Raw genomic sequence first — 14,264 nt, 5'->3', positions numbered from 1 at the left:
CCTGCACCTGGAGAGAGGACATGGAGGGGTCAGGGGATCACAAAAACCCCAAAAATCCGCCCCAAAACCATCCAAACCCCTAAAAACTGACCCTAAACTCCTTAAAAACCAACCCCAAAAAAGGGACCCTGAAAGCCCCTGGAGGAGCAGCTTGGGGGGAATCCAAAAACTGACCCAGGGCTGTCCCCAGGGCTGTCCCCAGGTGTCCCAGGGCTGTCTCCAGGGCTGTCCCTGACTGCCCCAGGTGTGTCTGCAGGTGTTCAGCCTGTCCTCAGGCTGTCCCCAGGTGTCCTCAGGCTGTCCCAGGTGTCCTCAGGCATCCCCAGGTGTCCTCAGGCTGTCCCCAGCCTGTCCCCAGGTGTCCCTGGGTGTCCCAGGGCTGTCCCCAGGTGTTCAGCCTGTCCCCAGGTGTCCCTGGGTGTCCCAGGGCTGTCTCCAGGGCTGTCCCTGACTGCCCCAGGTGTGTCTGCAGGTGTTCAGCCTGTCCTCAGGCTGTCCCCAGGTGTCCTCAGGCTGTCCCCAGCCTGTCCCAGGTGTCCCAGGGCTGTCCCCAGGTGTTCAGCCTGTCCCCAGGGATGTCCCCAGGTATCTAGGCTGTCCCCAGGTGTTCAGCCTGTCCCCAGGTGTCCCCAGGTGTCCCAGGGCTGTCTCCAGGGCTGTCCCTGACTGCCCCAGGTGTGTCTGCAGGTGTTCAGCCTGTCCCCAGCCTGTCCCCAGGTGTCCCCAGGTGTCCCCGTACCTTTTTCTTGACGAGGGACATGACTCCGATGCGGGTCAGCACCTGCTGCCGGCTCAGCCCCTCCCTGGGGACGCCGTCGGCGAAAGTCTCGGAGCCATCGGCGCCCGGCTCGCACAGGTGGCGCATGAACAGGGACACGTAGGCCCTGGGGACAGTGGGGACAATGGGGACAATGAACAGGGACACGTAGGCCCTGGGGACAATGGGGACAATGAACAGGGACACGTAGGCCCTGGGGACAGTGACAATGGGGACAGGGACAATGAACAGGGACACGTAGGCCCTGGGGACAATGGGGACAATGAACAGGGACAGCATGAACAGGGACACGTAGGCCCTGGGGACAATGGGGACAATGAACAGGGACAGCATGAACAGGGACACGTAGGCCCTGGGGACAAGGGACAGGGACAATGAACAGGGACATGTAGGCCCTGGGGACAGTGACAATGGGGACAATGAACAGGGACATTGACAATGGGGACAGGGACAATGGGGACAGCATGAACAGGGACACATAGGCCCTGGGGACAAGGGACAGGGACAATGAACAGGGACACGCAGGCCCTGGGGACAGTGCTCAGGGCCACTGCTGGGCCACCACCCCCTGTGCCACCACCCCTGGGCCACCACCTCTGGGCCACTGTCACCGCCCCTGTGCCACCACCCCTGCCTATGTCACTGCCACCACCTGTGCCAGTGTCCCCTCCACCCGCACTCCCTGCCCCAAGGTCACTGTCCCCACAGATCCTGTCCCCAGGGTCCCTTGTCCCCATAGGTCACATCCCCTGGGTCCTTGTCCTCAAGGTCCCTTGTCCCCATGGATCCTGTCCCCAATGTCCCCAATGTCCCCAATGTCCCTGCTGTCCCCAGTGTCCCCAATCCCCCCAATGTCCCTGCTGTCCCCAATGTCCCCAATGTCCCTGATGTCCCCAGTGTCCCCGCTGTCCCCGCGCCATCAGCCCGTCCCCTCGTCACGGCGCCCGTGGGGCTGTGCCGGGGTCACACTGGGGACCAGGGACCTGCCACCGCTCTGGCGTCCCCTGGGCCACACCCCGGCCCCCCGAGGGGACACGGGGACATCGGGGGTGGCTTTGTGTCGGCCTGAGGGGGACACGGCCTCGTCCGGGCCCCAGGAACACCGACAGCGACAGCGCTCGGCTGAGTAAGGGCTCATCATGTGGCACGGGGACACTGGGGGCACTGGGGACATTGGGGGACATTGGGGGCATTGGGGACATTGGGGACATTGGGGGACATTGGGGGACATTGGGGACATTGGGGACACTGGGGACATCAGGGGACATTGGGGACATTGGGGACATTGGGGACATCAGGGGACATTGGGGACACTGGGGACATTGGGGACATTGGGGACATTGGGGATATTGGGGACATCAGGGACACTGGAAACATCAGGGACATTGTGGACATTGGGAGATTTGGGACATCAGGGACATCAGGGACATTGGGGGACAATGGGGACATCAGGGACATCAGGGACATTGGGAGACATTGGGGACAGTGGGAGACATCAGGGGACACTGGGGACATTGGGGGCATTGGGGGACATTGGAGACATCACCTATCCCCAATGCCACTGCTTGCCACTGATGCCACCACCCACCCTTGATCCACCACCATGTCCCCACAGACCCCGTGGCCTCCCCAGTGCCACCACCCCTCCCCGGTGTCCCCAATGTCCCCAATGTCCCCTTTGTCACCTACTTGAACTCCTTCTCGGTTTTGCCCCGCAGGTCCCTCACGAGCCACTGGGACGTGAAGGCGTCCTGGGGCGGCATCCCCCAGCGCATGACGGCGTTGAGGAAAGCCTTGCGCTGCCTCGTGTTGAACCCCAGCACCTGGGGACACATTGGGGACATTGGGGACACTGGGGACACTGGGGACATTGGGGATATCAGGGACATTGGGGACAGGAGTGACAGGGACACGCTGCCATCATCCCCCAGCGCATGACGGCGTTGAGGAAAGCCTTGCGCTGCCTCGTGTTGAACCCCAGCACCTGGGGGGACATTGGGGACATTGGGGGCATTGGGGGCATCGGGGATATCAGGGACATTGGGGGGACATTGGGGACACTGAGGACATTGGGGACACTGGGGACATGGGGGACAGTGGGGACATTGGGGACATTGGGGACATTGGGGACATTGGGGACACTGGGGACATTAGGGGACATTGAGGACATGGGTGACAGGGGACACTCTGCCATCATGACATGATGGCATTGAGGAAAGCCTTGCGCTGCCTCGTGTTGAACCCCAGCACCTGGGGACACATTGGGGACATTGGGGACATTGGGGACATCAGGGGGTCAGAGGGACACTGGGGACATCAGGGGCATTGGGGACAGTGGGGACACAGGGGACACAGGGGACATTGGGGACACTGGGGACACTGGGGGTCAGAGGGACACTGGGGACATCAGGGGCATTGGGGACAGTGGGGACATTGGGGACACAGGGGACATTGGGGACACTGGGGACACTGGGGACAGGGGACACTCTGCCATCATCCCCCAGTGCATGACGGCTCAACACTGCCTCATGTTGAACCCCAACACCTGGGGGGACATTGGGGACACAGGGGACACTGGGGACATCAGGGGGTCAGAGGGACATTGGGGACATTGGGGACACTGGGGACATTGGCTGTCTGGAGTTCCCTGGTGCCTTGTCCCCAAACATGGGGACATTGGCTCCAGGTGACCCCTGACCCTTTGATTTGGGGACCCAGGTGCTGAGGGGTCACTCAGGTGTCCGAGCCCCACGTGGAGGTGACCGAGGTGTCCCCAGGGGTGTCCCCAGGGGTGTCCCCATTGTCCCCACTGTCCCCTCACCTCGATGTTGCCGCCCACGCGGGCCAGCAGTGGGGGGAGGGGTTTGTCCTTCTCGTTCCGCAGCTGCCGCTTGGACTGACGGCGGCCTGGGGGAGGGGAGGGGTCAGCACCCCCCAATGGCGCCCTGACCCCCCTTTGGTGACACTCTGACCCCCCTGGGGACACCCTGACCCCTCTGGGGACACCCTGACCCCCCTTTGGTGACACTCTGACCCCCTTGGGGACACCCTGACCCCCCTGGGGACACCCTGACCCCCCCCAATGACACCCTGACCCCCCCCAATGGCACCCTGACCCTCCCTTGGAGACACCCAAACCCCCCTTTGGTGACACTCTGACCCCCTGGGGACACCCTGACCCCCCCAATGACACCCTGAACCCCCAATGGCACCCTGACCCCCCTTTGGTGACACTCTGACCCCCCTGGGGACACCCTGACCCCCCCCAATGGCACCCTGACCCTCCCTTGGGGACATCCAAACCCCCCTTTGGTGACACTCTGACCCCCTTGGGGACACCCTGACCCCACTTGGGGACACCCAAATCCCCCTTGGTGACACCCTGACCTCCCATGGGGACACTGACATCCCTTGGAGACACCCTTGGTCCACCCTGACCCCCCTTGGGGACACCCAAAACCCCTTGGAGACACTTTGATCCCCCCTTTGGTGACACCCCGACCCCTTTGGTGACACCCTGATCCCCCTTGGTGACACCCTGACCCCTCTGGGGACACCCTGACCCCCCATTTGGGGACACTGTGACCCCCCCGGGGTCCCTCACCCTCGGGCCGCTCGTCGAAGTCCTCGTCCTCCTCCTCGGAGCCCACCGAGTACTCGGACTGGTTATCTGGGGACACGGTGGGGACACTCAGTGACACCTCAGTGCCACCCAGCGCCACCCCAGTATATCCCAGTGTGTCCCAGTCTGTCCCAATCCCATCCCAGTCCCTCCCAGTGCCCACCTTGGTCCTCCTGGGCGGCGTTGTTGTAGCTGCCCTGCTTGCGCACGCGCTTGCCCTTGCCCAGGTTCCATCCCAGTGCCCCCCAATGCCACCCCAGTCCATCCCAGTGTGTCCCAGTCTGTCCCAATCCCATCCCAGTCCCTCCCAGTGCCCACCTTGGTCCTCCTGGGCGGCGTCGTTGTACTTGACCTGCTTGCGCACGCGCTTGCCCTTGCCCAGGTTCCATCCCAGTGTCCCCCAGTGCCATCCCAGTATATCCCAGTCTGTCCCAGTCCCATCCCAATCCCATCCCAGTCCATCCCAGTATATCCCAGTGCCCACCTTGGTCCTCCTGGGCGGTGTCGTTGTAGCTGCCCTGCTTGCGCACGCGCTTGCCCTTGCCCAGGTTCCATCCCAGTGCCATCCCAGTATATCCCAGTACATCCCAGTCTGTCCCAGTCTGTCCCAATCCCATCCCAGTCCATCCCAGTATATCCCAGTGCCCCCCAGTGCCCACCTTGGTCCTCCTGGGCGGCGTCGTTGTAGTTGCCCTGCTTGCGCATGCGCTTGCCCTTGCCCAGGTTCCATCCCAGTCCCATCCCAGTATATCCCAGTATATCCCAGTCTGTCCCAGTCCCATCCCAATCCCATCCCAGTGCTCCCAGTGCCCACCTTGGTCCTCCTGGGCGGCGTCGTTGTAGCTGCCCTGCTTGCGCACGCGCTTGCCCTTGCCCAGGTTCCATCCCAGTCCCTCCCAGTATGTCCCAGTCTGTCCCAATCCCATCCCAGTGCCCCCCAGTCCCTCCCAGTGCCCACCTTGGTCCTCCTGGGCGGCGTCGTTGTAGTTGACCTGCTTGCGCCACGCGCTTGCCCTTGCCCAGTTTCCATCCCAGTCCCTCCCAGTATATCCCAGTGCCCCCCAATCCCATCCCAGTGCCCCCCAGTCCCTCCCAGTGCCCACCTTGGTCCTCCTGGGCGGCGTCGTTGTAGCTGCCCTGCTTGCACACGCGCTTGCCCTTGCCCAGGTTCCATCCCAGTGCCCCCCAATGCCATCCCAGTATATCCCAGTGTGTCCCAGTCTGTCCCAATCCCATCCCAGTGCCCCCCAGTCCCTCCCAGTGCCCACCTTGGTCCTCCTGGGCGGCGTCGTTGTAGTTGACCTGCTTGCGCACGCGCTTGCCCTTGCCCAGGTTCCATCCCAGTCCATCCCAGTCTGTCCCAGTCCCATCCCAGTGCCCCCCAGTGCCCACCTTGGTCCTCCTGGGCGGCGTCGTTGTAGTTGACCTGCTTGCGCACGCGCTTGCCCTTGCCCAGGTTCCGGGCCAGGTCCTCCTGCTGCTGCTCGTAGTGGTGCCTCAGCAGCTTCTCCCAGTAGTCGGGGTCCACGTTCTCCTCCTGCTTGATGATCTCCCGCTCGATCTCCTCGATCTGCCGGACACGCGGGGTCACCCGGGGTCAGCAGGGTCACCCGGGGTCACCCGGGGTCACCCAGGGGTCAGTGCCATGTTGGCCAGCACTGGTGTTCCTGTCCTTGGTGTCTCCAGCATCATCATCATCATCTCCATCATCTTCATCATCATCATCTCCATCATCATCTCAATCATCTCTACTATCCCCATCCCCATCATCACCATCTCCATGTCCACTGCTCCCATCTTCATCATTATCATCTCCATCATCTCCACCATCTTCATCGTCATCATCATCCTCATCATCATCCCCATCATCTCCATCCTCTCCAGAGTCCCCAACTCCATCATCCCACTGTCCCAATCCCACTGTCCCCAATCCCATTGTCCCAATCCCACTGTCCCCATCCCATTGTCCCCATCCCACTGTCCCCAATCCCATTGTCCCCATCACTTCCCTCTCCACCATCTCCAATGTCCCCATGTCCTTCACCCACCCAACATCTCTCCATCCCCTCCATGTCCCCCTTGTGTCCCCCAATGCCCCCCACCAGTGTCCCCACTGTCCCTCCAGTGTCCCCCAGTGTCCCCCAGTGTCCCCAGCACACCTTGTCCTCCTCCCTGACGACGTACTGGGCCACCTTGAAGGAGCTCAGGTACCCATCCATCCCCGCCATGCCCGTGTCCCCCAGTGTCCCCCATTGTCCCCAGCACACCCAGTGTCCCCCAGTGTCCCCCAGTGTCCCCAGCACACCTTGTCCTCCTCCCTGACGACGTACTGGGCCACCTTGAAGGAGCTCAGGTACTCGTTCATGTTCTGCACGTCGGCGTCGTCGGTGGCATCCTGGTTGCGGTCCAGCAGCCGCGCGATGGCCTCGTTGTCGTAGTGGATGACGCTGCTGTCCTCCTCCTTGTTGTCCCCTGCGTGTGGCCACGCCGTGTCACACGTGCTGGGACATGGCCGGACACGCTCCACACACAGCTTTGTCACACCCCAACAGGGCTTGACACGGCCCAACATGGCTTTGTCACATCCCAACATGGCCTGACATGGCTTTGTCACATCCCACAGGGATGTGACAATTTTGTCACATCCCAACAAGGCCCAACATGGCCCAGTGCAGCCCAGCATGGCCCAGTCCAACCCAACATGGTCCAACATGATCCAGTCCAACCCAACATGACCCAGTCCAACCCAACATAACTCAATATGACCCAGTCCAGTCCAGCATGACCCATCCCATGCCATCCCATGGATCCCATCCCACCCCATGGGTCCCACCCCATTCCACCCTATGGATCCCATCCCACCTCACCCCATCCCATGGATCCCACCCCATCCCATCCCATCCCACCCCATCCCATGGGTCCCATTCCATGGATCCCACCCCACTGATCCCATCCCATCCCAGGTGTTCCTCACCCATCCCAGAGGTTTTTCTCCATCTCATCCCATCCCATGGATTCCGTCCCATCCCATCCTGTTCCAGATGTTCCTCACCCATCCCAGAAGTTTTTCTCCATCCCATCCCATCCCATCCCATCCCATCCCATCCCATCCCATCCCATCCCATCCCATCCCATCCCATCCCATTGATCCCATCCCAGAGGTTCCTCACCCATCCCAGAGGTTCTTCTCCATCCCATCCCATCCCATGGATTCCATCCCATCCCAGATGTTCCTCACCCATCCCAGAGGTTTTTCTCCACCCCACCCCACAGATCCCACCTCCCCCCCACCACGCCCACCCTCATTCTCGTCCTTGAAGAGCTCCTCGGTGCCGAACTTGAGGATGTCGTCGAGCTCCTGCTTGGACATGGAGCCGGCCTTGGAGCCCAGCCCCGGGCGCACCACCAGGTGCGTCAGCATCATCTTGCGCTTGGCCACCTGCGTGATCCGCTCCTCCACCGAGGCCCGCGTCACGAAGCGGTAAATCATCACCTTGTTGGCCTGGCCGATGCGGTGCGCGCGGCTGAACGCCTGAGAGAGAGGGGACATGGTGGGGACATGGTGGGGACAGCATAGGGACACACCAAGGACACCCCAGGGACATGAGGGGACACCCTGGCCAATGCGGTGGGCGCGGCTGAACGCCTGCAGGGAGGGGACATGGTCAGGGACAGCGTGGGGACACACCAGGGACATGAGGGGACATCGTGGCCGATGCGGTGGGCGCGGCTGAATGCCTGCGGGGAGGGGACATGGTGGGGACAGCGTGGGGACACAACCAAGGACAAGACTGATGGGATGAGGGACACACTGGCCGATGCGGTGGGCGCAGCTGAACGCCTGAGAGAGAGGGGACATGGTGGGGACATGGTGGGGACACAGCAGGGACACAAGGGGACAGGTCAGATGGGATGGGGACACAGCAGGGACACCCCAGGGACATGAGGGGACACCATGGCTGATGTGGTGAGCACGGCTGAAGGCCTGAAAGGGAGGGGACAGGTCAGGGACAGCCTGGGGACAGCGTGGGGGACACAGCAGGGGGCACAACGTGGGACAGGGTCAGTGGGATGGGGACACAGCAGGGACATCCTGACCAATGCGGTGAGCTCGGCTCTAGGCCGGCAGGGACAGGGACATCATGGGGACAGGTCAAGGACATCATGGGGACATCCTGGGGACACCTCAGGGACTTGGCAATCAGGGGAGACAGGGACCTAGGGAGGGTGACACTGGCCAGGTGACATGGCTGAGCAAGTGCCAGTGCCCAGGTGTGTGACACCGGCCAGGTGCCAGTGCCCAGGTGCCCGGTTCTGGGGGTGGCACTGCACAGGTGCCAGTGCCCAGGTGCCCGGTTCCAGGGGATGCATTGCACAGGTGCCAGTGGCCCAGGGCCCAGATCTTGGCGGTGAAACTGGCCAGGTGACAGTGCCCAGGTGTGTGACACCGGCAGGTGCCAGTGCCCAGGTGTGTGACACCGGCCAGGTGACAATGCCCAGGTGCCCGGTTCTGGGGGTGGCATTGCACAGGTGCCAGTGCCCAGGTGCCCGGTTCTGGGGATGGCACTGGCCAGGTGCCAGTGCCCAGGTGTGTGACACCGGCCAGGTGCCAGTGCCCAGGTGCCCGGTTCTGGGGGTGGCATTGCACAGGTGCCAGTGCCCAGGTGCCCGGTTCTGGGGGTGGCATTGCACAGGTGCCAGTGCCCAGGTGCCCGGTTCTGGGGATGGCACTGCACAGGTGCCAGTGCCCAGGTGCCCGGTTCTGGGGGTGGCATTGCACAGGTGCCAGTGCCCAGGTGCCGGTTGGGATGCACGCCAGGTACATGCCCAGGTGCCCGGTTCTGGGGGTGGCATTGCACAGGTGCCAGTGCCCAGGTGCCCACCTGGATGTCGTTGTGGGGGTTCCAGTCCGAGTCGAAGATCACCACCGTGTCGGCCGTCGCCAGGTTGATGCCGAGGCCCCCCCGAATTCACCCCCCCCCCAAACAACCTCCCCCCCCACCTGCGCCCCCGGCGTCAGTGACGGACCCAAACCGCCCCGAATTCACCCCAAAAACACCCCAAACCCACCCCAAAACACCCTCACACTGCTGCACCCCCGCGTCAGTGACAGACCCAAACCGCCCCGAATTCACCCCAAAAACACCCCAAAACACCCTCACACTGCTGCCCCCCTGGTGTCAGTGATGGACCCAAACCGCCCCAAATTCACCCCAAAAAACCCCCCAAACACCACCCTCACACTGCTGCAACCCCCGTGCAGTCGACCAAACCGCCCGAATTCACCCAAAAACACCTCAATCCCCACACTCTGACCCCTGTCAGTGCCCCAACCTGCCCCATGTCCCCCTGTCCCGCCTGTCCTCACTTCCCCCTGTCCCTGTCCCATCGCACGTGAAGCAGTGATGGCTCTTTCTCGGCCTGATCCATCCTGTCCTGTCATTGATCCCCTGTCCCATCTGCTGTCCCCTGTCCCCTGTCCCTGTCATTGTCCCCATCCCTGTCATTGTCCCCCCTGTCCCCTGTCCCTGTCCCTGCCCTCCTACCGTGCATGCGTCGAAGCCTCTGTGCAAGCTCCTGCTCCATCCCTGTCCCATCCCTGTCCCTGTCCTGTCCCATTGTCCCATCCCTGTCCTGTCCCCTGTCCCATCCTGTCCCTGTCATTGTCCCTGTCCCTGTCCCTTCCCACCCTACCGTTGAAGCGGTCGATGGCCTCCTCGCATCCTGTCCCATTGCGTCCCTGTCTTGCTCCACCTGTCCCACCTGCTGTCCCCTGTCCCTGTCTCCCCTGACCTGTCGTGTCCGTCCCATCCTGTCCCTGTCCCCCCTCGTGTCCCCTGCCCCTGTCCTCCTTCCACCTGTCCCCACCCTACCGTTGAAGCGGTCGATGGGCCCTGCTCCATCCCTGTCCCCATCCCCTGTCCCTGTCATTGATCCCCCTGTCCCACCTGCTGTCCCCTGTCCCTGTCATTGTCCCCATCCCTGTCCGTGTCCCCTGTCCCCATCCCTGTCATTGTCCCCTTCCCTGTCCCCACCCTACCGTTGAAGCGGTCGATGGCCTCCTGTCGCAGGGCCCTGCTCCATCCCCTGTCCCCCATCCCTGTCCCTGTCATTGATCCCCCTGTCCCACCTGCTGTCCCCTGTCCCCTGTCCCGTGTCCCTGTCCGTGTCCCCTGTCCCCATCCCTGTCATTGTCCCCGTCCCTGTCCCCACCCTACCGTTGAAGCGGTCGATGGCCTCCTGTCGCAGGGCCCTGCTCCATCCCCTGTCCCCATCCCTGTCCCTGTCATTGTCCCCATCCCTGTCATTGTCCCTGTCCCATTTCCTGTCCCCTGTCCCTGTCCCTGTCCCTACCGTTGAAGCGGTCGATGGCCTCCTGTCGCAGGGCCCTGCTCCATCCCCTGTGCCTGTCCCCATCCCCTGTCCCCATCCCTGTCATTGTCCCCATCCCTGTCATTGTCCCCCCTGTCCCCTGTCCCTGTCCCCACCCTACCGTTGAAGCGGTCGATGGCCTCCTGCCGCAGGGCCCTGCTCCATCCCCTGTCCCTGTCATTGTCCCCTCTGTCCCCTGTCCCCATCCCTGTCATTGTCCCCATCCCTGTCTGTGTCCCCTGTCCCCATCCCTGTCCCTTGTCCCCGTCCCTGTCCCCACCCTACCGTTGAAGCGGTCGATGGCCTCCTGCCGCAGGGCCCCGGTGATGCCGCCGTCGATGCGCTCGTACTTGTAGCCCTCGTAGTCCAGGAAATCCTCCAGCAGGTCCAGCATCTTGGTCATCTGTGAGCACTGGTCAGACTGGGAGGGACTGGGAGGGACTGGGAGGGACTGGGAGGGACTGGGAGCCACTGGGAGGGACTGGGAGGGACTGGAGACCCTGTACTGGGCACACTGGGAGGGACTGGGAGCCACTGGGAGCCACTGGGAGGGACTGGGAGGGACTGGGAGGGACTTGGAGCCACTGGGAGGGACTGGGAGGGACTGGAGACCCTGTACTGGGCACACTGGGAGGGACTGGGAGCCACTGGGAGGGACTGGGGAGCCTGCACTGGGCACATTACGAGTACTGGGACTGGCACTGGTCAGACTGGGGGATTCTGGGGGTCCTTGGGGGGAAATGTTTTGGGGTCCCACCTAGGAGAAAATGAGCACGTAGTGGTTCTGTGGGGATTTTGGGGGTTTTGGGGATATTTTGGGATATTTTGGGTCCCACCAGTGAGAAGATGAGCACGCGGTGGTTCTGGGGTAGGTTTGGGGTATTTCAGGGGTATTTTGGGGCAGTTTTGGGTCCCACCTGTGAGAAGATGAGCACGCGGTGGTTCTGGGGTAGGTTTGGGGTATTTCAGGGGTATTTCAGGGTATTTTTGGGCAGTTTTGGGTCCCACCAGTGAGAAGATGAGCACGTAGTGGTTCTGGGGTAGGTTTGGGGTATTTCAGGGATATTTTGGGGCAGTTTGGGGCAGTTTTGGGTCCCACCAGTGAGAAGATGAGCACACGGTGGTTCTGGGGTAGGTTTGGGGTATTTCAGGGGTATTTTGGGGCAGTTTTGGGTCCCACCTGTGAGAAGATGAGCACACGGTGGTTCTGGGGTAGGTTTGGGGTATTTCAGGGGTATTTTGGGGCAGTTTTGGGCAGTTTTGGGTCCCACCTGTGAGAAGATGAGCACGCGGTGGTTCTGCTCCTTCAGCTTGCGCAGCATCTTCTGCAGCAGCAGCAGCTTCCCCGAGGCCTTGATCAGCGCCCCGCCCTCGTAGGCGCCGCTCGGCAGCTTCGGGGACTCCTGGGGACAGCGACAGGGACAGGTCACCACGGGGACAGCGCCATGGGGACATCACCATGGGGACACCACCCATGGGGACATCGCCATGGGGACATCACCCATGGGGACATCACCATGGGGACATCACCCACAGGGACAGCACCCATGGGGACATCACCCACAGGGACATCACCCACAGGGACAGCACCCATGGGGACATCACCATGGGACATCACCCAAAGGGACAGCGCCAGGTCACCACGGGGACATCGCCATGGGGACATCACCCATGGGGACATCACCCATGGGGACATCACCCACGGGGACATCACCCACAGGGACATCACCCATGGGGACATCACCATGGGGACATCACCCATGGGGACACAACCAGGTCACCATGGGGACATCACCATGGGGACATCACCCACAGGGACAGCGCCAGGTCACCACGGGGACATCACCACGGAGACATCACCATGGGGACATCACCACGGGGACATCACCCACAGGGACACAACCAGGTCACCCAAGGGGACACCACCCACGGGGACATCCCCCACGGGGACAGGTGTCCCCTCACGATCTCCATGTCCCCTCCATGCTCCTCCACCCCATGTCCCTCTGTCCCTGCCATGTCACTCCAACCTCTTCTTGTCCTCACATCCCTCCATGTCCCCAAGTCCCACCAGCCCTGTGTCCCCTCCCTGTCCCCATGTCCCTCAACTCCCCCACACCCTGTTGGTGACCCCAGTGTCCCCCCACACCCCTGGCTGTCCCCATGTCCCCGGTGTCCCTGTGTCCCCATGTCCCCACTGTCCTTGGTGTCCCTTGTGTCCCCATGTCCCCTGGTGTCCCTGTGTCCCCACTGTCCCCAGTTGTCCCCACGTCCCCCCATACCTCCTGCTGTCCCCATGTCCCCACTGTCTCTGGTGTCCCTGTGTCCCCCTACACCTGTGGTGTCCCTGGTGTCCCCATGTCCCTGTGTCCCCCAATACCCCCGGTGTCCCTGTGTCCCCATGTCCCCCCACAACACCGGCTGTCCCCATGTCCCCACTGTCCCCGTGTCCCTGCTGTCCCCGTGTCCCCATGTCCCCAGTGTCCTTGGTGTCCCCATGTCCCCCCACACCCCCCTGTGTGCCCCCATGTCCCCAGTGTCCCCTTGGTGTCCCCATGTCTCCCCACACCCTCAGTGTCCCCATGTCCCCCCATGCCCCCCAGTTGTCCCCATGTCCCCCCACACCCCCTTGGTGTCCCCATGTCCTCGGTGTCCCCACGTCCCCAGGCCCCCAGTGTCCTTGCCCCACATGTCCCCCCACACCCCCCGGTGTCCCTGCTGTCCCCATGACCCCCGGTGTCCCCCCACACCCCCGGTGTCCCCGCTGTCCCCAGGTGCCCACCATGGCGGCCACGGGGAACAGGTAGGGGTGGTTGCAGCACTTCTTGAGGTCCATCATGATGTTGAGCAGCGACACCTGGTTGCCGCCGCCGCGCGAGTTGAGCGCCTCGAAGTTCCTCGTCAGGATGTACTTGTAGTACTTCCTGCGGGGACAGCGGTGCCACCGGCCGCTCTGGGGACACCGCGGTGGCACTGGCAGGGCCGGGCACAGCGCCCGGGGCAGGGGACAGCGGGGGCTCACTTCTGCATGGGGCTCAGCTCCACGCGCACGATCAGCTCCGTCTTGGCCGGCATGTTCTTGAAGACGTCGGCCTTGAGGCGCCGCAGCATGTGGGGGCCCAGCAGGTCGTGGAGCTTCTTGATCTGGTCCTCCTTGGAGATGTCGGCAAACTCCTCCAGGAACCCCTCCAGGTTACTGGGGACAGGGGACACGGGGACAGGGTCAGTGTGGGACCAGGACATGAGGGACACGGAACCTCCAGTTGCTGGGACACGGGACAGGTCAGTTGGACATGGAGGGAACGGGACATGCCTGGTCTCTTGAGTGCGGCAAATCTCAGGAACCTCAGGTATGGGACAGGGGAACGGGACAGGTCATGTGGACACAGGGACATGGAGGGGACACAGAACATGCTTGTCCCTGAGAGTCGGAATTCTCGAAGCCCTCCAGGTTACTGGGGACACGGGGACAGGGTCAGCATGGGGACATGG

At 62.7% G+C, this 14,264-nt stretch overlaps 1 protein-coding gene across 1 annotated transcript in view; it reads right to left on the bottom strand.

Annotated features, from left to right (window-relative positions):
* CHD3 (chromodomain helicase DNA binding protein 3) overlaps window positions 1-14,264 on the bottom strand; it is a 61,772-nt gene that overhangs the window by 15,595 nt on the left and 31,913 nt on the right. The window contains 13 exon segments of the mRNA XM_064737430.1: window positions 740-884; window positions 2,468-2,601; window positions 3,600-3,685; window positions 4,383-4,448; window positions 5,793-5,970; window positions 6,706-6,872; window positions 7,701-7,932; window positions 9,284-9,390; window positions 9,563-9,580; window positions 11,058-11,175; window positions 12,044-12,175; window positions 13,555-13,696; window positions 13,795-13,968. Coding sequence (XP_064593500.1) covers window positions 740-884; window positions 2,468-2,601; window positions 3,600-3,685; window positions 4,383-4,448; window positions 5,793-5,970; window positions 6,706-6,872; window positions 7,701-7,932; window positions 9,284-9,390; window positions 9,563-9,580; window positions 11,058-11,175; window positions 12,044-12,175; window positions 13,555-13,696; window positions 13,795-13,968 — 1,699 coding nt within the window.

This window comes from Zonotrichia leucophrys, unplaced genomic scaffold (genome assembly GCF_028769735.1).
Source record: "Zonotrichia leucophrys gambelii isolate GWCS_2022_RI unplaced genomic scaffold, RI_Zleu_2.0 Scaffold_55_320004, whole genome shotgun sequence".
NCBI lineage: Eukaryota > Metazoa > Chordata > Aves > Passeriformes > Passerellidae > Zonotrichia > Zonotrichia leucophrys.
This window is presented reverse-complemented; position numbering and strand designations above follow the sequence as displayed.